Genomic DNA, 24210 nt, shown 5'->3' with positions numbered 1-24210 from the left:
TGATTGCCAATAGGGAGCAGAGAGGTCAATTCTGGATAATTTACAACGACCTCCGAGCCCATGAAGACAAGTTTATGGATTACACACGTATGTCTATTAAAAGGTGAGTTCTTGATTTAGTACCATTACCTAGCCATAATCTTGTTTAGAGTTCGTTTAGGTTTCAAAGTCGGGTTAGGGTTAGGATTTAAAGTCGGGTTAGGGTTAGGATTTAAAGTAGGGTTAGGGTTAGGATTTAAAGTAGGGTTAGGGTTAGGATTTAAAGTAGGGTTAGGGTTAGAATTTAAAGTCGGGTTAGGGTTAGGATTTAAAGTCGGGTTAGGGTTAGGATTTAAAGTCGGGTTAGGGTTAGGATTTAAAGTAGGGTTAGGGTTAGGATTTAAAGTAGGGTTAGGGTTAGGATTTAAAGTCGGGTTAGGGTTAGGATTTAAAGTCGGGTTAGGGTTAGGATTTAAAGTCGGGTTAGGGTTAGGATTTAAAGTAGGGTTAGAATTTAAAGTCGGGTTAGGGTTAGGATTTAAAGTAGGGTTAGAATTTAAAGTCGGGTTAGGGTTAGGATTTAAAGTCGGGTTAGGGTTAGAATTTAAAGTCGGGTTAGGGTTAGGATTTAAAGTAGGGTTAGAATTTAAAGTCAGGTTAGGGTTAGGATTTAAAGTCGGGTTAGGGTTAGGATTTAAAGTCGGGTTAGGGTTAGGATTTAAAGTCGGGTTAGGGTTAGGATTTAAAGTAGGGTTAGGGTTAGGATTTAAAGTAGGGTTAGGGTTAGGATTTAAAGTAGGGTTAGGGTTAGAATTTAAAGTCGGGTTAGGGTTAGGATTTAAAGTCGGGTTAGGGTTAGGATTTAAAGTCGGGTTAGGGTTAGGATTTAAAGTAGGGTTAGGGTTAGGATTTAAAGTAGGGTTAGGGTTAGGATTTAAAGTCGGGTTAGGGTTAGGATTTAAAGTCGGGTTAGGGTTAGGATTTAAAGTCGGGTTAGGGTTAGGATTTAAAGTAGGGTTAGAATTTAAAGTCGGGTTAGGGTTAGGATTTAAAGTCGGGTTAGGGTTAGAATTTAAAGTCGGGTTAGGGTTAGGATTTAAAGTAGGGTTAGAATTTAAAGTCAGGTTAGGGTTAGGATTTAAAGTCGGGTTAGGGTTAGGATTTAAAGTAGGGTTAGGGTTAGGATTTAAAGTAGGGTTAGGGTTAGGATTTAAAGTAGGGTTAGGGTTAGAATTTAAAGTCGGGTTAGGGTTAGGATTTAAAGTAGGGTTAGAATTTAAAGTCGGGTTAGGGTTAGGATTTAAAGTAGGGTTAGAATTTAAAGTCGGGTTAGGGTTAGGATTTAAAGTCGGGTTAGGGTTAGAATTTAAAGTCGGGTTAGGGTTAGGATTTAAAGTAGGGTTAGAATTTAAAGTCAGGTTAGGGTTAGGATTTAAAGTAGGGTTAGGGTTAGGATTTAAAGTAGGGTTAGGGTTAGGATTTAAAGTAGGGTTAGGGTTAGAATTTAAAGTCGGGTTAGGGTTAGGATTTAGAGTAGGGTTAGGGTTAGGATTTAAAGTAGGGTTAGGGTTAGAATTTAAAGTCGGGTTAGGGTTAGGATTTAAAGTAGGGTTAGAATTTAAAGTCGGGTTAGGGTTAGGATTTAAAGTAGGGTTAGAATTTAAAGTCAGGTTAGGGTTAGGATTTAAAGTCGGGTTAGGGTTAGGATTTAAAGTAGGGTTAGGGTTAGGATTTAAAGTAGGGTTAGGGTTAGGATTTAAAGTAGGGTTAGGGTTAGGATTTAAAGTAGGGTTAGGGTTAGTCTTAACCCCTAAACAAATTTTTAAAGTGAAATCGAATGACTAAATAGGCTCAATGTAGGTGCTTGTCTAGGTGACATTGTGCTTGTGGTTTTCTCAATGTCCTTTTTTGCCCACACAGTTTTGATGTTTTGCTTGGTTTACTCAGCAGCAAGCTGCAACGTCAGAACACATCTTTCAGGGATTGTATTCCACCAGTTGAAAGGCTAATAATTACATTAAGGTAAATGTAAACTTTTTGCTTTTAGACTTTAACACACAAAGTGTTAATCAAATGAACAGGCACACAAAGTTTATATTTCCACAAAATAATTTAAATATGATTTTAATTGTAATTTTGAACACAAACATATAATGTGTAGAATTGCTTCATTCTTTCAAAATAACAATGTTCCGATAACAAAATAAGTAACGAAGTATTAGGCTCATCGCAATTTCAATAGACAAATGAGTTCAGTTAGGTTTCCACCATATGTTTTTTACAAATATAACAAAAACATAACTAGCATTTTAAATTATAAAGTATGATAATTAAATGGGTCTTGGCATGATTCAGGTTGCTGGGATGACAAACAAGGAGCACTTTCTACATACTGCTGCTCCTGAGCAACACTTGGGACATTTTGGAAATGGTAAGGTGGACCCCTATTGCCCACATCTGGTGCTCCAAAACCTGATCCTGGTGGCCCAAGTGCAGATGGTGGAGGTAGAGGAGGTTGGTGGTGGTCAAGCCGTCGAAGTGTTTGTCTAGATTCGTAAGGATTTTCAGCTCTGTAAGTTTGGTGCCTAGGCATCTGGTAAGATAAAGGGGGATTTTGCCAAGAAGCATAATTGGTTGTCTGTGTTGGTTGCATTGGAAGACTTCTGTCTGTGTGATAAATATTTTGGGGACTGGGGATATATGATTTTATGGTCTGCATGACAGAAATTTGCATATCCATTTTCATAGCATCGGGCACCTGATCAAAATAGGGCACCAGGGTATTGGCAAATTGTTGTGAGAGTGTCAATTGCCCTGTGAAACGATCTGACAGATCTTTTAATAAACTGTACATTTTATCAGACTCTTTCTGAATTTGCCGTTTGGTGGCACCCCCCCTTTTAGTAGTGCGCAATGGTGCAGCAGCCCCCTCCTCCTGTTCCTCTTCTCCAGGTATCTCTGCAATTTCCTGATTTGGAGATTGTGGGTTTGTAGGCTCCTGTGTTTGCACTGATGATTCTTCTTCTGCAGGTTCATCCTCCCAGCAGGTGTCTGTGCTGCAAATCACAACAAAACAGACCATTTTTTTTAGGGTGTGTGGGTAATAATTGCACAGAAACACAGAATCATAATATCCTTTTTAAAATAATTACCTTCGCATCTCCAGAATAGGTCTCAAAAACTCAAGGTCTTTCGCATAGGAGTATGGTTTGAAAGACATTGCACCTGAACCACTTCTCATACTCTTTTCCTTTTTCAAATGACTATTAAAACTATCCTTTGCGCTCCGCCATCTGGTTTGCAAAGCTTTTACTGCAAAACAATGAAAAAATATTTTTGTTTTAATTTCAGATACCTGGCAACTGGACACTCAATTTCTAGTTTACATTATCAGTTCTTGATTGGGAAATCAACTGCTAGCTACCTAATCCGGGACACGTGTTCCATCATTTGGGACGTTCTTAAAGAGGTTGTCTTCCCGAAACCTACAACTGATGAATGGGCAAAGATAGCAGATATCTTCTGGCAGCAGTGCAATTTTCCAAATTGCGTGGGTGCTATTGACGGAAAACATATACGCATCCAGAAGCCAGTAGGCAGTGGCAGCAGCTTTTATAACTATAAAAAATATTTTTCTTTTGTGCTTTTTGCAATGGCAGATGCCAATTACCGTTTTATATATGTTGATATAGGGTCCTATGGCAGAAGCTCAGACTCTAGTATATTTACCCACTCAACCTTAGGGCATCTTCTGCAAGAAAATAGGCTGGCACTACCAGCCAATACACCACTCCCTGGAACGATTGGGCCTGCAATGCCGTATGTGTTTGTGGCTGATGAAGCTTTTGCGCTAGGGGAACACCTTCTCAGACCCTATTCAAGCCACTCTTTGAGCCAAGAAAAAAGAGTGTTCAATTACAGACTCACTCGGGCCAGGAGAGTTGTTGAATGTGCTTTTGGCATACTGGCCAACAAATGGCGTTTGTTGCACACACCAATATATCTAAAGATGCAACACGCTATACAGGCAGTGAAAGCTATTTGTGCTCTCCATAATTTTATTAGAGAGCATGACGGTTTCCAATTTGAGGACACCCTTGCCAATCAGGCCATGACAAGAGCTGAAATGACATCCACTCGGGGCAGCAGGAGTGGTGCTGCTTTACGTGAAACTTTATGTTCATATTTCATGTCTCCAGAAGGTCAGCTGCCATGGCAGCTAGATGCAATAGCCTAGATAGACCCAATGTAACAGATCTTCTAAACATTGTAAATGTGTGTTTTTTTGAAGCTTATGTTTGTCAAATTTTGCAACGTATGCTGTACTTTTTTTATGCATTGAAAAATGTGTATCTGACATTAAGATACTATTAAAAACAAATATCCTAATTTGTCCATTTTTTGGTGTAATAATTTTATTCAATGAACATTAGGCCTCATGCCCATGAGGCGCTGTTAAACGTGCATTCAGAGGCAGTTGGACAGTTTTTCCAACTGCACCTGAACTAATTCACTGTTATCCTATGTGTCCATGTACACAATTTTTTTCTTGCCTTTTGGCCAGCTTTGAAACGCCTGTCTATGTTAGTCTATGGCTTTATGCCCACCTAGGCATTTTTGAGATGCAAATGGCATAGGCGTTTTTACATACAAAAACGGCTGAAACGCTCAAAACGTTCACCAAACGCTCCAAACGCTCACAAACGATCCTAAACGGTCCAAACGCTTAAACCGTTTCAAACGCTCAAAACGCTCAAAACGCCCACAAACCGCTTAAACGGTTCAAACGCTCAAAACGCTCAAAACGTTTCAAACGCTCAAAACGCTCAAAACGCTCACACACTTAAAACGTTCCAAACGCTCAAACCGCTCACAAACGCGCAAAACGTTTCAAACGCTCAAAACGCTCAAAATTTGACCCAATTTTATGGAAATTTGACCAATTTTATGGAAATGTAACCCAATTTTATGGAAATTTGACCAATTTGAGGGAAATTTTACACAATTTTATGGAAATTTAACCCTATTTGCGGGAAATTTGACCCAATTTTATGGAAATTTGACCAATTTGAGGGAAATTTTACACAATTTTATGGAAATTTAACCCTATTTGCGGGGAATTTGACCCAATTTTATGGAAATTTGACCAATTTGAGGGAAATTTTACACAATTTTATGGAAATTTAACCCAATTTGCGGGAAATTTGACCCAATTTTATGGAAATTTGACCAATTTTATGGAAATGTAACCCAATTTTATGGAAATTTGACCAATTTGAGGGAAATTTTACACAATTTTATGGAAATTTAACCCAATTTGCGGGAAATTTGACCCAATTTTATGGAAATTTGACCAATTTGAGGGAAATTTTACACAATTTTATGGAAATTTAACCCAATTTGCGGGAAATTTGACCCAATTTTATGGAAATTTGACCAATTTGAGGGAAATTTTACACAATTTTATGGAAATTTAACCCAATTTGCGGGAAATTTGACCCAATTTTATGGAAATTTGACCAATTTTATGGAAAATTGACCCAATTTTATGGAAAATTGACCCAATTTTATGGAAATTTGACCAATTTGAGGGAAAATTGACCCAATTTTATGGAAATTTGACCAATTTTAGGGAAATTTGACCCAATTTGAGGGAAATTTAACCCAATTTGAGGGAACTTCGCGCAATTTAAGGGATATTGGCCAAAATCTAAAGCAGAACTCCACTAACTCGATCCTCAAAAAAATAGCTAATTTAAATACATGTATTTAGGTCAGTAAATAATTTAAAAAACATAAACTGTCAAAAATGTTTGGATCATGCACATGAACACATACATAATTACAGTGGATCTAATAATCTACAGACCCCTGGTAAAATGTCAGGTTTATGTGATGTTTAAAAATGAAACAAACATATATAATTGATGAACTTGTTCCATCTTTAATTAATTCAGAAGTTTGTTTGGGGTTAGTCAGAGGCACATGATGGCAGGTGTGGACTGACTCCTTACCATGTTTTGGAATGTGATAGCTTAATTCTGAACACAGCTGCATCCCCAGTTAGAAGAGGATGTGCACACTTATAAAACAACATTATTTGAGTTTCTTATATTGACTACCCAATAAAAGATTTTAGTAAGTTTTCTGTTGAGTTTGTACAGTTTATAGGTCACATTAAGGTTTAAACATTTCTAGCAATGATTTCTCTTTGTCAAATTTTTCAACATCACTGAAAACTCAAAGTTTAACAAGTGTGTGTAAACTTTTTATCTATTACTTACATTTGAGGTCTGCTTGTTTCTTGGAGAAAATATCCCATTGTGGATACAGCTCCTTGGCAATTTCAAGCCACCCCTGGTCCCGTTTTCTACGATCCTTGTGTTGGGGATCAGAAGGAGTATAAAGATATGTTCTTGGCCTCACCAAGCTGATAAGATGTTCAGTTCTCACCATTTTTGCTAGAGTCCAAACTGGGATTTGCTGGTTCTCAAGGCATCCTGGGTAGTTTATTTTTAAAGGGCAGGTGTTTGATCACATGGTGATTCCAAAAAAGCAAAATGCAAAACGCATCAAAAACGCATCAAAAACGCATCTCAAATTATGGACTTGCGTTTTTCTTGCATGCCCATTGAATTCTATTACATGCAAAACGCTGCATTTTGCGTTTAAAAAAGTCCCTGACCCTTTCCAAAAACGCAGAGATACAAAAAAGCATTGATGTGAACATGTTCCATAGGAACCCATGTTAAAAAATTTCCATGCATTTCTGCAAAATGCAAAATGCATCAAAAAACGCGCTAGTGTGAATGGGGCCTAAGGCTGGATTCACACCTATGCATGTTGCTTTTGAGCGTTTTTGGAGGTTTTTTTTTCATGCTTGCCACGTTTTTGAGCCGCGTTTTTGCCGCGTTTTTGCCGCGTTTTTGCCGCGATTTGCGTTTTGCGTTTTTTTTTTTTTTTTTTTTTTTTTTTCATTTTTTTTACAGTCTTAAAAAAAAATTACAAAAAAAAAAAAAAAATAAAAAAAAATAAAAAAAAAAAAAACGGCAAAAACGCACCAAAAACGCATCAAAAACGCTGCAAAAACGCTGCACTTGCGTTTTTGATGCTTGTCCATTGAAAACCATTACATGCAAAACGCTGCTTTTTGCATGAAAAAAAGTCCCCGACCCTTTCCAAAAACGCAGAGATACAAAAAAGCATTGATGTGAACATGTTCCATAGGAACCCATGTTAAAAAATTCCCGTGCATTTCTGCGAAATGCAAAATGCATCAAAAAACGCGCTAGTGTGAATGGGGCCTTAGGCTCGATTCACACCTATGCATGTTGCTTTTGAGCGTTTTTGGAGGTTTTTTTTTCATGCTTGCCACGTTTTTGAGCAGCGTTTTTGCGGCGTTTTTGCCGCGATTTGCGTTTTGCGGTTTTTTTTTTTTTTTTTTTTTTTTTTTACAGTTTTTTTTACAGTCTAAAAAAAAATTAAAAAAAAAAAAAAAAAAAAAAAAAAAAAACCGGCAAAAACGCATCAAAAACGCATCAAAAACGCTGCAAAAACGGTGCACTTGCGTTTTTGATGCTTGTCCATTGAAATCCATTACATGCAAAACGCTGCTTTTTGCATGAAAAAAAGTCCCCGACCCTTTCCAAAAATGCAGAGAAACAAAAAAGCATTGATGTGAACATGTTCCATAGGAACCCATGTTAAAAAATTCCCGTGCATTTCTGCAAAATGCAAAATGCATCAAAAAACGCGCTAGTGTGAATATTGCCTAAGGCTCGATTCACACCTATGCATGTTGCTTTTGAGCGTTTTTGGAGGTTTTTTTTTCATGCTTGCCGCGTTTTTGAGCCGCGTTTTTGCCGCGTTTTAGCGGCGTTTTTGCCGCGTTTTTGCCGCGATTTGCGTTTTGCGTTTTTTTTTTTTTTTTTTTTTTTTTCATTTTTTTTACAGTCTTACAAAAAAATTACAAAAAAAAAAAAAAAAAAAAAAAAAAAAAACGGCAAAAACGCACCAAAAACGCACCAAAAACGCTGCAAAAAAGGTGCACTTGCGTTTTTGATGCTTGTCCATTGAAAACCATTACATGCAAAACGCTGCATTTTGCATGAGAAAAAGTCCCCGACCCTTTCCAAAAACGCGGAGATACAAAAAAGCATTGATGTGAACATGTTCCATAGGAACCCATGTTAAAAAATTCCCGTGCATTTCTGCAAAATGCAAAATGCATCAAAAAACGCGCTAGTGTGAATGGGGCCTTAGTGCTGAGACCACAAGGTTCTGCAAGGCTAAGGCCTGGTTCACACCTATGCATTTTTTAGTGTGTTTTCAGTTTTGCAGAGTACACTACAGTCCATTTAACATGGTTTCCTATATCTGTGCATTTTTTGGACCAGCAGGTTTTTTTTTTTTTGGTTCCATAGACTTCAATGGATCAAAAACGTGTATTGAAAAATGCAAAATGCATCTGGAATATGCATCATCTGCAACCTGCATAGGTGGGAACCAGGCCTTAGGACTCATTTACGCAGTGGAACGCTTTTCAGAAGGTAAGGAGGCATTATATCACCTCTTCATGACTGTTTTAACCCCTAATATCCCACAACAAGAGCATGCATTGCATGTGGTTGCTGTGTAGCCCAGTTCACTAGAATGGGTCCTGATTGGCAGCTGTAGGGGGTCAGTTTTGCTGCGCCTCAATGCAAAGAATCAGGGCTGCGGCATGTGTACACCTCCATACTGCCGCCTTTGCAGCTTTGGGGGGGGGGGTGCAGTAAAAATGTAGCCCAACTGCCTGTTTTTACCAGCTTGCAAGTGTAAACTAAGGCTCCATTCACACTAGCGCGTTTTTTGATGCATTTTGCATTTTGCAGAAATGCATGGGAATTTTTTAACATGGGTTCCTATGGAACATGTTCACATCAATGCCTTTTTGTATCTCTGCGTTTTTGGAAAGGGTCGGGGACTTTTTTTCATGCAAAAAGCAGCGTTTTGCATGTAATGGATTTCAATGGACAAGCATCAAAAACGCAAGTGCACCGTTTTTGCAGCGTTTTTGCAGCGTTTTTGGTGCGTTCTTGGTGCGTTTTTGCCGTTTTTTATTTATTTTTTTTTTGTAATTTTTTTTTAAGACTGTAAAAAAAAAGAAAAAAAAAAAAAAAAAGCAAAACGCAAATCGCGGCAAAAACGCCGCAAAAACGCCGCAAAAACGCTACAAAAACGCTGCTCAAAAACGTGCCAAGCATGAAAAAAAAACCTCCAAAAACGCTCAAAAGCAACATGCATAGGTGTGAATCGAGCCTTAAGCCTCATTTTGAGCCAACTCTTCTGTGCACCTGAGCAGTTTGAACTGATGCCTGTTTGATTACAGGTCCACTTTAATGGCCAAAATGAGTTGTACACAATTAAAGTCTTATGTGTTTTTATCTCTTGCTATTCCCTACTGCCAGTAATGAGTTGCTATGTAAATGACTGTATAACTGCATGGCTGGAATATAGACCGGACCACACACTTTTGCAGATATAACAGATCTTGCTGAGGGAGTCCTACCCACACCCACCACCATTTCTTTCGAAATGGGAACAGGAATTGCAAATATTGGCAGAAGATATGGACTGGGACAATATACTAGCTGTTTCATACAAACTCGGATCTTATCTAGGTGGTATCGTTGCCTTACACGATTACATAAAATTGATCCATCTATCCCTGATACCTGCTGGCGATGTTTCCGGGAGTCTGGCACCAAGACCCATATTTGGGGCACATGTCTGAAAAGTTTTACACTTGTGATAAAATTTTACGCTTGTTTGATTGATTAGTGGGAGATAACATCCCAAATGAATCTCAGATCACAGTGCTATCCATGTTGCCAGGCTCTTATAAACAAATTAAAAGAAACTTAAAAGAGAAAGAAGCATGGATTTGGGGTTATTCCCTATCATACTTACCTAGGTGGATGCTGCATCTGTTCCCCGCCGCCTCTGCACTGAGACCCGATCGATCGAACATCGCCAATGGCTCGGTTCTCTCACCTCCCTGAGTGGAAGAGCTGCTGACTGTCAATCAGCAGCTCTCCTGCTCTGCTCCTCCATGGTCACTGGAGCACTGAGCTGTGAGGGGGCGGGGAGCTGAAAGAATGAGACGGGTGTCAGTCCAGGCACCTGGCAGATCCAGACTCCATTGTCGGGATGACGCGGTGCCTGGACTGATTGAAGTGACGTCAGCAGAGAGCGGAATTCAGACCACTCTCTGCTGAAAACGGGTCACAGGAGTGCAAAACTATTTTGACCCAGAGGAGAAGCCCAGCCTAAAAAACTCAGACTGGACTTCTCCTTTAATCAGGTACTTTCTCACAGCGGCTCGTTCGGTGATAGCTAGGCGCTGGCGCCAGGCTGAGGCTCAATTAATGACTGAATGGGTTTGTGAATTGAACAAGATCAAGCTAATGGAATGTATGGTCGCATTGGATGGGGATAAATCTGACTCACATAAACTTATGTGGACAGTATGGTCTCATTTCAGATATTCCTCTGACTTTGATTCCTTTATCTCTAACAAAGTCTGAGGTTTCAATTTTACCCTGGACCTCCCCATGGTACCCCCCTCCCTCCTTCCCCTCTTTCTCTTCTTCTTCTCGCCTTCTTTCTCTGTATCTTTTCCTCTTTTTCTTTACATTATAATATGCAACATTGCTTTTATACCAGTTCATTATAAACTAGCACCAATGGGTTGCCTGCTAACCCGGATATCTTGTCTCTGGCTAAGACGGATATTACTATTGTGGTTCCCTCATATTTGCTGTTTTTTTCACTATAGTCTAGTGGCTTGTGTTAATCTGTAGGCAAGAACCCTACTCTGGGCATCTGTTTCTTGTAACCAAAATTGAAAGGAGTAGTTATCCTGGTTGATTGTTAGAGATCCATTGATTTCTCCCTAAGTTTGGCCTTGTTGCACTTTTCTCTTCTACCACTAGGTGGCTGGGTACTTGGTGGTACTAGATATGAGAACTCAAGGTCAGGTTATGGGTATGTGGGGTATCTCAGCCAATGGGCAGGGGTTTTCTTGAATCCCTTGGCCTGCTGGGAGAGCCTATATATTTTGGTGGAGTCAGGTGATCGATGTTCTGTGTCACCTGGGCGGCTGTCTGGGTGGACGTGTGTTGTACTGCCCCGGGCTGCTGGAGATTGGGCCTATCCCGGGCACATCTGGCTGCTGGGTTGTCTGAGGGCCTATCCAGAAGCAAGAGAGCAGCACAGGGTTGGGATTGTGGCTTGAAGTCCAACCAAAAGTGACGGTTCTGCCAGCCGGGTTGTGACTGATTTTTCATCTAAAGTGCTTTAATGATTTTTTTCTCTGCTGCTTCCACTCTACTCCAGTGCTGTGTGCGGAATGGATTAGATTGGAGGTAGGCTGGTGTAACGTTATCAAAGAGCGGACTTCAGACCATTTCCAACCACCAGTCTATAGGGATACATGGACCATTCGGTCAGGTCCACCTGAAAAACTGTCAGGCGGACCGGATCGCCCGTGTAAAAGGAGCCTTCCAGCCACAGCCCTCATTACTAGGGATGCACCGATATCGAGTATTTTCATGAGTACTCGTATTCGTGAAAATGCTCCGATATCCGAAACCGATACTTTATGGGCGCAAATCGCACTGCACAAAGTAAATGGGCTCAAATCACACTGCAAAAAAATGCTGTTCCTGTCCAAATTGCATGCGCTTCTTTTCAGTGCGATTTGAGCCCATTCATTTGGTATGGGCGAAAATTGCACCACAAAGTATCGGTACTTGGTATCAGCAAGTACGTGACCAAAAGTATCGGTACTCGTCCTCGCCAATAACAAAAAGGATATCGGTGCAACCCTACTCATTATGAGGAGGAGAGGGGGCATGTCAGACCAGGCCTGTTACTGAGTGCTGATTACGGAGAGCACTGAGTATAATACTATTAGACCAATCCGTGACTGCTGCTCCTCTTTGCCAATCTCTTCACTGGCTTCCACTACCCCACCATATAAAATTCTAAATACTAACCACAACATACAGGGCCACCCACAACATTGCCCCCAGCTACATCACCAACCTCATCTGCAGATATCGCCCAAATTGTCCTCTCCGTTCCTCCCAAGACCTCCTGCTCTCTAGCTCCCTTGTTACCTCCTCTCATGCTCACCTCCAAGACTTCTCTAGAGCCTCTCCCATTCTCTGGAACTCCCTGCTCCAGTATGTCCAGTTAGCCCCTACCCTGGCCACCTTTAGGTGATCCCTGAAAACTCACTTATTCAGGGAAGTCTACCCACCTCCACCTAAGAACTGTACCCGAGCCACCTCCATCAGATCATCTCCCGAAGCTATTACCCTATGTACCACCTCCCCCTCTTTTTAGATTGTAAGCTCCATGAGCAGGGCCCTCCTATTCTTTCTTTAATTGTACTGTCCCCCTCTATAAATCCTGTATAATAATAATAATAATAATATTAGGGCTCATGCATACGGGTGGATTGCTTTTATGCAGGATTTTGCTGACATGTCCAAGTTGTCCATATGCTGTATGTATGTAACGTTTGTGCTGGTTACATGGACCCTATTTTTTAATATCAACTACCACCGCTGCTGATTACACACTATTGATGTTTATTTCTCCCCAGAATGAGTCCTTCATGCAGCAGTGGCACATGTGCAGAATGACCTTGGCTGATTCTGAATAACTAAAGGCCAAGGTGATTTTGCACATGTCTCACTGCCCAATGAATAACTAATTCCAGGGGAGATGTAAACATCAACAGCGTGTAATCAGCGGCGGCTGCACCTCTGGCTGCACATGGTTGATATTTACATGTCGGCCCTGAGCATCAGTGGCGGGCCAATAAGGTCCAGGCATGCATATAGACGTTAGCACAAATGTTAAAATAGGATTGGAGAATGCAGATTTTTCAAGTTTTGGTTTACACGACTTTGCAGAAAAAAACAGACCAGTGTGCATGGGCCCATAGAAAACATCCTGCAGTGTTCAAGTTGGTAGAAATAATGGAGCTAATTGTACAACATTGTGCACAAGCCCTGAAGCTGGGTTTACAGATATGCGATGCGGTAACCAGCGCGATTCCTGTGCGGGTTCCCCGCATCGCATTATCTCTCGCAGGCAGTTCACACTGCCCTATGCAAACAGCTGCGGCTGTCAATACAAAGTTAACAACACCCCCAGATCGATTCACAGATCACAGTGTGAACTGTGCAATGGTGCAGAAATCAGATCGCATAAGTGTGAACACCCATGCGATCCGATTCCAGTGCGGACAAAAAAAAAGGGTCCTGCCCCATTTTGACCTGAATGTGATGCAAATTCAGTCATACAATCTGTATGGCTGAATTTGAATTGCACAGACATCGCATGTGATCTGCACAGCAATGCGGTACGAATCACATGCAATGTCTGACGTCGCAATAGTGAAAATGCAGCCTTATGCCCTCTACACACGATAGGATTTTCCGACACCAAAATCCTGGGTTTATTTCCGACGGATGTTGGCTCCAACTTGTCTTGCATACACACGGTCACACAAACGTTTTCGGAAATTCCGAACGTCAAGAACGCGGTGACGTACAACACGCCGAGAAAAATTAAGTTCAATAGCCAGTGCAGCTCTTCTGCTTGATTCCGAGCATGCGTAGACTTTTGTGCGTCGGAATTGTGTACACACGATCGGAATTTCCAACAACGGATTTTGTTGTCAGAAAATTTGAGATCCAGATCTCAAATTTTGTTTGTCGGAAATTCCGACGGAAAATGTCCGATGGAGCCTACACACGGTCGGAATTTCCGATAACAAGCTCCCATCGAACATTTGTTGTCCGAAAATCCTATTGTGTGTACAGGGCATTAGACTGCACTGCCATGTTTAGAAAGCCTACACAATTGATGTAACAAAAAGTGAAGGTAGAGCTATAAAAATGGAGATTGGGAGTATAACGATCATCTGACTGCATATCTCTTTCTGTGACTGCAGCTGGGTTTTACATTTAAATTTTTTTTAACACTTCAATAAACAAAGCTTAATTTTGTTTTTTTTTATAAAACATATAATTCACAATAATATCTGGTTTAAAATTTTAGCAAATTACAAAAATAAACGATATCTTTATGTTATCAGTCAACAAATCAGTATAACAAATCATGTATGTATCTTTCATAAAACAGATATATAAGGCTCATCATACACATTACAATCTGACCATACAATCGACTTCTGATTTACCAAAACTATGTAATATGAGAACCTACCTAAACAATTCTATCGATTTGTATCCAACCAAGCAGGCATTTGCGCTGTTTACTTGTTGGTAGATCTAAAGGAGATTGTACAGTGTGTGGCGACCCTATATTCATTGAGCTCTGGATATATGAAAAGTTTGTGTGATGCAACTTCATTGAAACAGAGAACAATTGAACAAAAAAATAATTTAACAGTCTTGAAATAAAATCAATGAGACTATTAATATGAATCACATAATGCTTATGTTTAAAAAGTTACCTCAGCCAATCAATATTACAATTTTATGGAGTTGGCTACAACAACAGAATGTCACACTCGGCTATATAATTCCCAAAGTATGCTGGACGAGGGAACTGAAAGCCAAATACAAACTGCAATTTACATATAAAAAGTGAAAAGTCATATACTGCTGTCTGTATGGAACAATCTTCCATTCATTCCTGGGATTAAAGCAGAACTCCAGCCACCAAGGTTTATCAAATTCTTAAGGCAAAAAAAAGTTACCTCTTGTAATGTTTACAGAGCCTTGGTTTACATGAATTCATTGGTTTGCTGGATACTAGGGTGCTGCGGGTTTGAGAACTGTGGGTCTAACAGTGAAGCTCTACCCTCCTCCGCCTGCTGTCTGCCAGGCGGTCCGGCACGGTGGCGGGCTGCAGGCAGCGACTCCGGTGTCCTCTGCTCCAGCACGGTGGACCTGATCTAGGTGGCGAGTGGTGGGCTGCGGGCAGTGGCTCTGGTGTCCTCTGCTCCAGCACAGTGGACCCAATCTAGGTGGCGAGTGGTGGGCTGCGGGCAGCGGCTCCGGTGTCCTTTGCTCCAGCACGGTGGACCCGATCTAGGTGGCGAGTGGTGGGCTGCGGGCAGCGGCTCCGGTGTCCTTTGCTCCAGCACGGTGGACCCGATCTAGGTGGCGGGCTGTGGGCAGCGGCTTCGGTGTCCTCATCTCCAAAAAAAGGCTGGGGATTTCTTTCCTGTCTCTCAGGGTATTAATGGGCTGCTCTAACTACGACGTGCACACTAACATATGTGAACCAGGCCTAATATGTGACGCAATGTATGAGTGTTAAAAAAGTACAAGAATGTCAAAGTGTGAATGAGTCTAATTCTTTATGTCACAATAGAATGCTTACCCACTTTAAAGTTTTAGAGTGGTGAGGCATCGCTGCACATTGAGTGTAGTTTATACAAATCTGAGAGGGGCAACTAATGTTAGCAAACATGCAATGGGTTAGAGCAGCCATTCAAGACCAGGGTTTTGTGGAACTCTAGGGTTCCTCCAGAGGTTGCTGTGGGTTCCTTGATCTCTGGCTGAATGACCTCCCATCTGATGGTGGCCAACACCACTTGGTACAGTCTGTGCCATTACACAAATGATCTTTTAAGCTATCTGGTTGGGTGACCTTTTGACCACCACAGCAAGGGGGGCACTGTTCACACTGGCCACCAAATTTAAGTGCCATTTTTTCTCACTGAAATGTGTTCTAACAGGGGTTCCCGGGACCTGAAAATGATTTCAAAGGGTTCCTCTGGGATAAAAAGGTTTGGAAAGCCTGGGTTATACTTAACCTGTACTTTGCCCATACAGGTTTACTTTATTATGCGTCCCATCAGTAACTCATACACACATCTCCCTTGCTCCCCACCACTCCATTCGACTGATGGGAGTGAAGAAAAATACTTGGTGTTTCCAGATGTGATGGCGTATGTGACTCACTTCCCACCTGACACTGCTGGTCCTTGGCCGGTCAGGCACCCAGCGGGCAGGAAGACAGCCGACGCTTACACAATTCCCTTGCTCTCAGCGATGGGAAAGTGAATGGAAGGCAAGTATGTGCAGCTGGTAGGGCTGGCATTAAAGTGAACCTTCTTGGAGAAAGCATGGGTTCACTTTAGAATAAAACTGTTTTTTTTTTTTACAGTTACAATCAAGGAAAAAAGAATTATGTACTGCAATATATTTGTTACAATCTGGACAGGCAACTTTTCTTGACATGTGATGTTACCTAGACAACACAATCCATAAAATAGTCCTTAGAAAAATATGTTAAAAATGCATAAATAAATAAAAAAAAGTCCCTATTTTCCCAAACAATGATAATATAAAAACCAAGCTTTCAGTGCAAGGATATACATACTGTATATCTTAGTTATATGATGGCAATGTGTGAATGGGCCCTAAAAATGCCATTGCCAACACAGCTGTCTGTTTCCAGGAATCAACTGTTTAAAAATGGGGGAGAAGTCATCGAAAGGGGCATTTTGACTGGATTTCCACCACAATTTTTGAAGCTTGGTTGATTGGAACATTTGTCATTCAAGTTGTCCCTGTGTCTCTACACGCTCCTTCTACTACTGCTGGAGGAAAAACTCAGCTATACTGATTTTTCTGGAATGGTGCCAATTCCTAATGTTCTTTACTTTTTCCTAGTTCCATTTAAAGAAGAACGTCAACCTATTGCTGAACTCCGGGCAAACAGCTGATTACCCTGAAATAAGTGATGGTTCTACCTGCCAAGGCGTGCTTTTACATTGTCTATACTGCTTTTCAGCCAGTCTTGTGATCCTGGCACCCGACGGGCAGCATAGCCAGGTGCCTGACCTTCATTGCAGATAAGCAGTTCAGCTTGGTCAAGGACCTACCCCCCCACCTGACTGGACAATGAAGGAGCAGAATGCTGCTGAAGAGATACCATGGAGAACAATTAATATCTGAATATTCCCATCCTGACTGATGTGGACATGGAAACCCAATAAAAATATTTTTATGTAAATGATTGTGGTTCTGAAACGGCAATGCAGTTAAATGGCTATTTTAGATAAAAAAAGTGCTCCGCCGAGTTTTTCATTATGGATTAAGAACATCTGTAAAAGAATAAACCAACTAACAGTACATAACAAGCGCTGCGCAAACTGTTGGCGCTATATAAAACCTGTATAATAATAATAATAATAATAATAATGATGAACACACTAAAATATATAATATAATCTTTCCAATGGAAAACAGAAAAACATTGTACAAAACATTTATAAATACACACAGTATATACAGTACAGTGATATACATTGCTGTATGCTATGACAGTATTGGAAGTAGTCAATATCTTCTCTGCAGCCGCGTGCGAGGGTCGGCAGACAGGCTGCGGTATTTGTGCATCTGTATTGTATTTTCCACTGGCTGAGCTGGAATATGGTGGAATATGTTCTAAAAAATAAAGGCACACATTAATTTTGCAAATAATTCTCTAATACAGAAATATAAATTAAAGGCAAACTTGCAAGGTCATGAAATACTGTCCTGATCATTAAAGCCGTATTAAGCCCAAAATAAAAAAATCAAACATATTGCAGTTTACCAAGCATTAGATGTGGTGGCTGAATAGGTTGCTTTTTTTAGGCTATTTCCCTCTGGTTTCACCTGGTGTGGCTAGTAATACACCTCTTGTATTAGAGTGCCCCCACTCTGGATGAAGGAGCACAGGGGGCACTTTTGGACAGCAGCATTGTCAGTCTGGGGGAGGGGGAATGTTGGATGTACTAGCAGATTTAGCCTTGTGTGGGAATTGCAGCAATCCCTGCCCATTTCTCGCACTGCATTGCAATTGCACTGTGTTTGCGATCCGCTGCGGCTGTCAAGACTAGGACCCCATACACACTATTAGATTTTCTGCAGATTTTTGTCTTCAGATTTACCAAAACCATGTAGTGCAAGGGCCTGCCTGATTGCATACAAATTAAAACTCTTAAGGTTTGACCTCATAATATATGGTTTTGGTAAATCTGAGGACAAAAATCTGCAGAAAATCTAATAGTGTGTATGGGGCCTAATAAGATTAATACACTAATAAATTGAAGCCAAACTCCAGCTCACACTTTATAAGTAGTTACAGCAAACTGTTTTTCTTTTGAGATAAAGGTTTTACATAAATAAAAAAAATAATAACTGATCATTATAAGCACCCCTGTCAGTGTTAAATTGTTTTTCTCAACCCTGTAACTGATACATCTGCTGGAGAGCTTGTCCTTTTGAAGAACAACAGACTTACTGAATGGATCACCAGATAAAAATAGAAGAAAGAAAGCCTAAAGCCTCGTACACACGATTGGATTGTTGGCCAACAAAACCGTGGACTTTTGTCCGAAGGGCGTTGGCCCAAACTTGTCTTGCATACACACGGTCACACAAATGTTGGCCAACAAATACGAACATAGTGACGTACTACGTTGTTTTTCAGCTCTTTAGCACCACCGTTTGGGCTCCTTCTGCTAATTTTGTGTTAGTAGAAGTTTGGTGAGTGTTGATTCGCACTTTTCATTTCGCACTTTTCAGTTTGCGCTTTTCAGTTTCTTTCTGAACGCCCATTCCTCAACCAGCCATGTTGCGAAATCGGAGGAGATTATTATTGGTCTTGGAGTTATTGCTTTGACATTATTTTTTTGGTTGAATAATAATGATTTGATTTGGTATATTATCTATATTTTTGGATGCATAGAATGCACTTTTTGGTTAAGTTCTATTGGCAGATATCATGTCTAATTTTATTTGTTTTCTTTTTTAATGCACAATAAAAAAAATTGTGTAGAATAATACTTGGCTATGTGTTTTACTTCAAATGACAGTTTGGGAGTAGGCAGTTAAATTAAAAAAAAAATGTAAAATTGACAAGGGACACCAACATAGTTGTATCTTTGATCTTAAAAACTACGGGATAATGGTGTTGTGGTAACTTGCCCAAATAAAAAAAAAAGAAAAGCATAATAATATTATTCTTGATATCACTAGATAAAAAAAGCCTTTGGAAATTTGTTTGCAATAACTCCATCAGTATCACCAGCAAAGCAGCTTCATTATTATCCCATTAAAGAAGAAGAGAATTGTGCGCTGCATTTCGAGATTTCATCATTTGCTGCGTCACGAATGTTAATTCTCCATTACGAACGCTAGTTACAAGACCGACCGCTTCCGGCTCGTCCTTGCTTCCGAGCATGCCTGTTTGTACTTTGGACTTTTGTCCAACGGACTTGTGTACACACGCTCGGAAAATCCGACAACACACATTTGTCCGCGGAAAAATCCGACAATTGACCGATGGAGCATACACACGGTCGGATTTTCCGCCAACAGCCTGTCATCGAACATTTCCCGTCAAAGTCCGGTCGTGTGTACGAGGCTTAAGGCTCCATGCACACTGGCTTAAAAATCACTGCTTCTACAGGAGTTTTGCATTTTGCCTGTAGAAGGAGCTCAATGTTATCCAATGTGTCCATGCACATTAGGATGTTTAGAGCCAAATTTTAAGTTAAGAGGCAAAAAACAAAACAAAAACTCTTCTGGTTTGCCTTTAGCATTTTTTTTCTGCCAGAAGAACTGGCGTTTTTTAGGCCTGGTGTGGACCCTAAAAAAGGAAACAAATGCAGCCATCCCATCTAAGAAATGGTATTCTGTGATATAATAAGTGTTTACTTTTGGGTTTAATATCACTTTAAACTACCTGTAAACCTAAGGCATGTCAGACATACAGTATAACGGCTATGCTTACCTATTGGCTAAGCATGTCATATGGCTGAAATCAATTTCTGACTGGTCTACTGATTTTACAGGAAAAGCGGTGGTGACTTAGGAAGTTCCCCTACATGGGGCATTAATGGCATGTATAGATGTATGTATATGTATAGATATCCTCCCTGACTAATTTGGTTTTCTGGTCCGGTGCAATGTCTGGAACGTAGAACGTAGGGGGACACCATACTATACTTGTTTTAATCATTTCTGGTGTGATGGTTTACAATATGAATACATAAAGTTGGTCCATATGAAGAGATATTTCTCTAATCTTTGCATATGCATCCTTGAGAAGATGGATTTTATTCCATAGCATACAGGATGGACACATCTACATAAGCAGTATGTCATGATAATACTGTATATGTTGAGAATACCATACTGGACATTATATATCTGTGAACTTTTAAAATTGAAAAGTGCTTGCAGCTTAAATAGTTTACTCCTTAGAGGCATTAGTCCATCTGTGGCTCGCAAGACACCTATATTTTGTTTGTATCTTTTTTCATACACTTGCTAGTAGCCTATGGATCCATTTGCCTTCTTTGAAAATAGGGAGATAGATCTGGAAGATCTATTCTCAACCAGCAATAATAAGGAAAATGATATCACACATCTCTTTAGAAAACTGGGGCACTGCATGGATAAAAAAAGTAACATATGGTGGGATCGTTCCACCATGGATAAATATTTAAAAGATGGCATGGTCCCCAGGAAACTAAGATGGGATGTTCCCATAAACGACGGATTACTGGGAGAAGGTGATATAGAGGAATGGTACTCCTTCTTTTCCATTAAGGGAAAACAGATTATGGAATTTCTTGTTAAACGCAAACAACGCAAATTATCAATAATAGAGGGTCAGATTAAAGAAATCAGAGATAAACTGGTTCCTTTTGTCAACACACCAGAGTATGATAGACTCATGGGAGAGCTGCACAAGAATATGCAGAAGAAAGATATAGAAAACAAAAATACTAAGAGGAAAAAATATCTGAGGGATTCCGAGGATTACCAAAATAAACAGGTTTTTCGATGGCAATCCACACTATTAACCAATACTAATGTTAACACACAGCCGCAGGCAGGAGATGGTGGTTCGAGTGACACGAGAGCATCACAACCACCAGGACAGCAACTTTACCAGCAACAGAGTACCAAACAAGCAGGGAGAGGATTACCCTCAAACCATCATGAGGGTAGACAACCTCAAACCCCCCACCGCCAACCACCAAGGAGACCATACTATGACCAGCAGGAACGATCAAATTATGGGGGTAACTACACCCAATACCAGGATTATGGTCCGCCTAACAATCAGGCTAATTGGCATGATGGTAGACCACCACATCGTGGCGAAGGGAATAGAGTCCAACAGAATTACTATGATAAGGGGTATCAGTCCAATCCTCCCCCTCAAAGGCGGGGTGGACAATACAACTCCTATGGCTACAGAAAACAGCATGGATACCAGCAAGGTACTCCGCATAGGTCTCAAGGCAACTACGAGTACCAACAGGGAACATCGCACAGAGGGCATTATCAACCTCACAGAGGTCCCCCACCAAACCAATATCAACAGAGGGGGAACCCCTCGGACTCGTATGGGAATACACAAAGGGGTGCGGTTTACTACTCACCAAAACCTCAGAGAGTGAGGTATGAAAACCCCCCGCAAGATCAATATAGGATACCAATATATAATAGTTACCAGCCTTTGGAGAACAATGAAGATTTTTTTGATGATGAGTCTTTTTTAGGGGGGACCAGGGGAGGGCCCCCCAAGAGTTAAGAAATCAAGGAAGAGAGGTGGGAGAGCAGGGAGAAGGATACAGCAGAAAAAGAAGGCGAGAAGATTAGGAGAGGGGATTTTTAACCTTAGTGGTGCTCCGCTCTCTAGGGAAGAACTGCTGGTTCTCGATAAAGGCATTAAGTTCGCCCCCAAGAAAGGGCTCAACAAATTTGAGACATATATTGGAATACAAAAGTTTATCCGAAAATTGAACATCAAGAAATATTATGCCCAGAATCCTATTGAAAAAGCCACTGTAAACAACAGGTACACCAATCTGAGGAATAACTCGGTTTTTAACCCCAATATAGCCAACAATAAATATGTAGATTTATTTAAGAAATTGGTGACAACTGAATTAGAGCAATTACCTACAAAGAAATTTTATGAACACAAAGATTTCACTAGAGGTTTGAATTCACTAAATACAAGAACAGATATAGTGGTGAGGCCAGCGGATAAAGGCGGGGGGATAGTTGTACTATCCATACAGCAATATAAGGGAGAAATGGAACGGATACTGAGTGATACTGATACATACCGACCATTGGATAGGAATCCTACCAAATCCTTCAAAAATATATTAGAAAATATTGTTCATGATGGTGAGGAAGAAGGACTCCTGAGTAAACAAGAAGCAAAATATCTTGTCCCTACATTTAGCAAGATACCAGTGATATACTTCCTACCAAAGATACATAAGGATAGCAAAAACCCCCCGGGAAGGCCAATAGTAAGTGGCATTGAATCTTTGACTTCCCGGTTGGGGGAATATATAGACATCCACCTGCAACCATTAGTGAAAAAAACAAAAGCCTACCTCAGGGATACTAAGCACACATTACAATTACTAAGTGAATGCAACGCAGAAGATAATATTATCATGGCCACAGGGGACGTAGCCTCTTTGTATACTAGCATAGACCATGAGGGAGCCATGAAAGCGGTAGAGTGGGCCCTGAGGAAGGAGGAACCCGTGGATGGAGATTTTGTTATATTTATCCTCAAATGTTTAGATTTCTGTTTACGCCATAATTTTTTTTGGTATGGGAACAAATTTTACTTACAGATAAAAGGTGTCGCTATGGGCGCTAAATTTGCCCCCAGCGTAGCGAACTTGTATATGGCCCAATGGGAAGAGGAAGGAGTTCTGAATGGAGTAGGTGATAATATTTTATTGTACAAGAGATTTATTGACGATCTACTGATCGTTTGGAAGGGAAGCATGGAGGCATTAATGCAGCTACTGGATTCTATGAACCGCAACGATCTCAATATCTCCTTAACCTGGGATGTCAACAAAGAATACGTCCATTTTTTAGATCTGGAAATTTTTAACACCAATGAAGGTATCACTACCAGATCATTTTTTAAAGCAACAGATCGTAACTCTTATATACCCATTACCAGCTGTCACTACAAACCCTGGTTGAGGAACATTCCCAGGGGCCAATATATGAGAATGAGAAGGAATTGTACAAAAATTGAGGACTTTGAGTGGCAGTCCAACAAGCTAAGCAGCATGTTCTTAGATAAAGGATACCACAACGATTTCCTACAGAAAGAAAAAATGGAGGTCGAACGTCTGGAGAGGGACAATCTATTGAGAGACAAGATTGAAATTATGGATAGCAACGCTAATGACAATATTAGTATTGTTCTTGATTACTCCCTACAAAATAATGAAGTACAGAAAATTATACGAAAATACTGGAATGTCCTAAAGCAGGACACTCACCTCAAAAGTGTGCTCCCGGAGAATCCTAAAATAGTTTTTAAAAAGGCACCCAATCTAAGGGATATATTGGTACACAACGTAGTTGAGCCACCCCCACCAAATCCTAGAATGTTTTGGGATCTTAAGGGCTTCTATGGATGTGGTAGATGTTACAGCTGTGTGAGAGTTCCAGGGAATGATAGAAGGTTAAAGGAATTCCATGATCCCAGAACCCATCAATCCTATACTATCAGGGAATTCATATCGTGTGACACTATTGGGGTCGTATACGCTTTAAAGTGCCCATGTGATTTTATCTATGTGGGGCGTACCACCAGAGCCCTAAAAGACAGATTAGAGGAACACGTATGCAACATCCATAAAGGGTCAGACAAACATCATTTATATATCCATTTTGAGAAAATGCATAATAAGAGTACGGTGGGGATGAAATTTTGGGGGATAGAGGCCCCTAAACGACATTGGAGAGGTTCCAATTTCACGAGAGATATCAGTAAACGGGAATCTTGGTGGATACACCAATTGGGTTCTCTTTTCCCTGGGGGGCTCAATAGGGACTTTGACTTAACATGTTTCCTCAGTAATTTCTAATGATATAAGAGTTAGCCTTAGATTATTGTACCTTTCAGATGGTTTTCATACAAATCGAGTTTTACGTGGGTTTTTACACATTATTTTAATAGTACCGTTATTGATAATGTCTTATTAATTTATTCGGGCGCTTTTAGTAATAAAATATATATTTTATATAATATAATATACAACTGATTTGACAGGAAGATTTGGGATTAATTATATATTTAGATTTATATTTTAACCTATTCTAATTAATTATACTCCAATATGGGGATCTG

The 24210-nt window shown here is 40.3% G+C and overlaps 2 protein-coding genes across 6 annotated transcripts in view; both read right to left on the bottom strand.

Annotated features, from left to right (window-relative positions):
* Nucleotides 1-2087: 2087 nt before the first annotated feature.
* LOC141129776 (uncharacterized) lies at nucleotides 2088-6779 on the bottom strand. Its single transcript, XM_073617857.1, has 3 exons — nucleotides 6264-6779; nucleotides 3132-3291; nucleotides 2088-3035 (listed from the first exon to the last, which is right to left on the bottom strand). Exons 1-3 carry the CDS (start codon nucleotides 6433-6435, stop codon nucleotides 2294-2296), a joined length of 1074 nt encoding a protein of 357 aa, XP_073473958.1. The 5' UTR covers nucleotides 6436-6779; the 3' UTR covers nucleotides 2088-2293.
* A 10440-nt stretch (nucleotides 6780-17219) lies between these two features.
* The window catches only part of CEP126 (centrosomal protein 126), a 123145-nt gene continuing 116154 nt past the window's right edge, over nucleotides 17220-24210 (bottom strand). For all 5 annotated transcript variants that reach the window (XM_073613060.1, XM_073613061.1, XM_073613065.1 and 2 more), the window contains one exon: nucleotides 17220-17468. In XM_073613060.1, coding sequence (XP_073469161.1) covers nucleotides 17361-17468 — 108 coding nt within the window. In that variant the 3' untranslated portion in view covers nucleotides 17220-17360. The remainder of the gene's footprint in view (nucleotides 17469-24210) is intronic.

This window comes from Aquarana catesbeiana, linkage group LG02 (genome assembly GCF_042186555.1).
Source record: "Aquarana catesbeiana isolate 2022-GZ linkage group LG02, ASM4218655v1, whole genome shotgun sequence".
NCBI classification, from domain to species: Eukaryota; Metazoa; Chordata; class Amphibia; order Anura; family Ranidae; genus Aquarana; species Aquarana catesbeiana.
Note: the sequence above shows the minus strand (reverse complement) of the source record. Positions and strands in the feature narration are given on the sequence as shown.

Coding starts and splice junctions, on each gene's coding strand:
- LOC141129776 (XM_073617857.1), bottom strand. CDS start 6,435: ATGGTGAGAACTGAACATCTTATCAGCTTGGTGAGGCCAAGAACATAT. Junction 3,292..6,263: donor GAAACAAGCAGACCTCAAAT/GTAAGTAATAGA, acceptor ATTGTTTTGCAG/TAAAAGCTTTGCAAACCAGA. Junction 3,036..3,131: donor CCTATTCTGGAGATGCGAAG/GTAATTATTTTA, acceptor TGTGATTTGCAG/CACAGACACCTGCTGGGAGG.